Raw genomic sequence first — 3,617 nt, 5'->3', positions numbered from 1 at the left:
TTTGGACTTACAAAACCAGTTTGGCTGCTTCCCTGCTTTATGATTTCAACAACATTTTCAAAATATCCTTTGAGGCCACATTAGTTTTATATCCTAAAAGTTATAGAAAGTACAGAAAAATGGGACAGATATTTTGTGAAATGTATTTATTTCTGAAAAATAAACTATTATACACATATGCAAAGTGTCACACTACTTGCCAGTGTGTCATTAGGAGACGTGTATATAGACATCACATCACACAGACAGTTACAAAAATACAAAAAACATAATTTAAAGCATCTGGCATCAAGATAACCAGACAAACACAAATTAAGAAAAAAAATGATTTTGGTAACTTCAGTCATAATTTCATAAGGCCAAAATAGGAAATCCAAACTAGGAAATCTGTGAAATGGATTTAAACATGGTAAAATGTGATCAACTGAGCTGAGAGAACTACATTCCTTTAGTGGCTGACAATATTAACCATATTAAGTATTAAGTATAAGTGCCTAAAAATTTTGTGAATGACACTTGTTCCAGATCTGCAGGGCACAGATTCCATGCAAACATTTTTGTGCATGCAATTTGATATCAGCAGCAGTGACTAAAGAAATGATGGAAGACGATCCCACCACCACCAGAACAATGGTGCAATCAACACAGGTGTTTAAAATGGGCTCCATTGACGGCCTACTGATTTGCGATCAAGTGCAGGAACCTGTATTCAAAATAAACATGTATATACCTTCATGTAGAGCAGTCACATTGCATAGGTGATTACAAAAATTCCAGAATATAAAATTCAGCATGCAGTAATAAAAAAAAAACTGGAGTAAATAATAACTCCTTAGTCTGATCAGGGACTCCTATGGAGTCAAAATTATGATTTCCTTTTTATCAACCAGTGATGACGAGGACGTTAATCGCAAAGAAGTGTCCGTACGAGATGGGTGATATCATGCAAAACCTCAGTACCGGCAATCACGCAGGAATGCATCCAAATCTTTGCATACAAATACCAGGATGGGGCAGGAATCCATGTAAATATGGAAGACTTGAAGAGCTTGTTCCTGAGTGGAAAAATTAACAAGAGTTTTCAAGCCAATAATCACACAGCAGATCAATAAAAACGTCTTTCCTTCATCGTGAGTTCATGAGGGCCACTGTGCTCTCCGGTTGCCCTCGGACCAGCTCAGAGAAGAACTCCAGCGCCAGCCGCACGTGGATAGGCACAAACACATAGGAGGTGTAAATGACCATGGCCACCATAGTGAAGAGGAGCGTGTTGAAGATGGACTGCTCCCACGGCTCCAGCACATAGATGCCTGTGATGAGCAGGTACTGATAGTACAGCCAGCCCATATACTCTCTCATGTTCTTCATATCCATGCGGAGGACCGACACAGCCGCGCTACGAGCTGCTGGGGAAGACAACAGGGTGAGGTGCTTCCTTACATACTGACAATGGACACGACAACAACAGATGAAACGACGGTGTGTAATAATGGTGCTCAGGAGTGGTATATGTCATTAAAGAACCTAACAAACGAAGCCACATGAATTTATGACGTGAATGAGTAGCTATTCATGCTGCTCATGTTTTCCATTATTTATTTTTAGGGCCGTCGTCTGAGACTATTAATAACAAATTGAATCATGTGAAACAAAATAAACATTAATGATACACACTGATGTTCTAAGAGCATGAACATGTGTCCTGTAATGACAACTGGACAATCAGTGAGAATCAAATCGGACTCTTCTTGAGCGTTGTGGTAGTATTAAATTATTGGTCAAGGAAAACATCTTGGAGCGCTACTTGCTGAAGGGACCTCCGTTTAATAATCCCAGAAGGTGCTCTTTGGTTGGGTTCAAACTTGTATCTATAGAAAGTCATTTTTTTATGTTTCTAGAGTAAGACATGTTTGACCAGAGGCTTTTTAATTTTTTCGGAACCGGAAGAAGTGCCTTGGATTCTTATTTTCTATAGATTAAATTATTAGTCGTTTATTTTTCCTCAGCAGTAATCACACCAGGGACCATCTGACCATTGTCAGGCAAACTGTGCATGAAGAGAGTGCTGGGATGAAACGAACTGTTTAAATGTGCTAATTATCGATGTGGAGCTCGACACGTGTAGCAGTGAAGCCCTGCAGGAGCCATCTACAACCAAAACCCAGCATTGAACATGTTTGCTCGCTCTGAGAACTCAACAAGGAAAACATTTACACTCTTGCTCATAAAACGCAAACTAATACAACAACTGGGTTGCATATTTGGACTTAAAATGTGATTGTTATGGTAAATTATTAATCACATAACAAGGCTATATAGTTTAGTTACACTATACTGTCTCACTGAGTAAAGTGAACATAGGTAGTTCACAAATGATTTTTATTTTATTTATGTTTAAACTCAGTCATATTCAGCCCTATTTCTGATTTAAATCAAACTGGTTAAATGAGACATTACCACACAAAGCAGATAAATCATTTCACAGGGCTATATTCAGTATCCCTACAGCCATCGATCTAATAAGTTTCATCTGTGGTGTGAAGTCAAGATGACACATAGTAAGCATAAACAAAACTAATTATACATAACAACGGACAAGAGGTAACAATGTCAACTGTCAAGTCATAATTCCATATCCAGGCAACAGCAGAAACATTAAACATCATTTCAGCTGGACCCTTTACCTGCACTGGCTGTTAGTAGGACAGAGTACAGTTTGTTTTTTTTGCTCTATTATTTAAAAACATCCTCATATAGAAGATACCAATGTGAATGTGCACGCATTATAACAGTTCAACCGTGCATGAGAGAGAATGTTTCCTTGTACTCTGTTATGACTGCACCTGTTCTCTTGTAGAAACAGTAATAGTAAGTTGCATAGTTGTAGTAGTAGCATGGCCACTACAGTTATTGTTGATATTCATCTTCAAAAGCAGCATCAACTAAACATGCCAGTCCTTCAAAGCCTCTGTAAATGTGCAGGCAGGTCTGAGAGTCATGTGAAGTCACTCACCTCCACGGGTCACGCTGCAGTGAAGAGTGGATGTGATGTGAGAGTGTAGTAAGCTGCTCTACCAGTTAAACTCACGCGCCACACCCACTTCTCCCATTCACTCTCACCTGTGTGTTTCAGTGCGTGCGTGTACAGGACTAGAATGGCAAAAGAAAAGATCAAACGTATTTTAAAGCTGCCTGTCTTTTTCTAACATGCGATAGAGCACACAGTGCAGCGTAACACACTCTCTCTCTCTCTCTCTCTCTCTCTCTGTCTCTCTCTCTGCGGTCATGATGCTGTAGCTGCAGCATCAGTACAGTACTCTGTGACGTCACATGCCGCATGGATGTTTTACAGCAGTCGGCTCATTCCTATATTTTACAAAATAATTGCATATGTAAATGTAACGTTTTTAACAAGAAATGGAGTCACTAAAATACATTTAAAATTAGATGAATTATATATTTTTAAAAATGTGTTTTTACATTGACAGTGTAGCATAACTATAACTATATATTCCTTATAACAATGCCCATGTTTTACAAGTTTATTAATTTACATGACTTGTAAAGCTGGAGAATCCTGGTATAAAGCCAAGGAGCATCTTGATTTTTAGTTGTTT

The 3,617-nt window shown here is 38.6% G+C and overlaps 1 protein-coding gene across 1 annotated transcript; it reads right to left on the bottom strand.

Moving 5' to 3' along the window:
- Positions 1-363: 363 nt before the first annotated feature.
- On the bottom strand, positions 364-3,032 carry sptssb (serine palmitoyltransferase, small subunit B). Its single transcript, XM_016253412.1, has 2 exons — positions 3,014-3,032; positions 364-1,406 (listed from the first exon to the last, which is right to left on the bottom strand). Exon 2 carries the CDS (start codon positions 1,372-1,374, stop codon positions 1,126-1,128), a length of 249 nt encoding a protein of 82 aa, XP_016108898.1. The 5' UTR covers positions 1,375-1,406; positions 3,014-3,032; the 3' UTR covers positions 364-1,125.
- Positions 3,033-3,617: the final 585 nt, after the last annotated feature.

Source organism: Sinocyclocheilus grahami, unplaced genomic scaffold (genome assembly GCF_001515645.1).
Source record: "Sinocyclocheilus grahami isolate Dianchi unplaced genomic scaffold, SAMN03320097.WGS_v1.1 scaffold1180.1, whole genome shotgun sequence".
NCBI lineage: Eukaryota > Metazoa > Chordata > Actinopteri > Cypriniformes > Cyprinidae > Sinocyclocheilus > Sinocyclocheilus grahami.
Note: the sequence above shows the minus strand (reverse complement) of the source record. Positions and strands in the feature narration are given on the sequence as shown.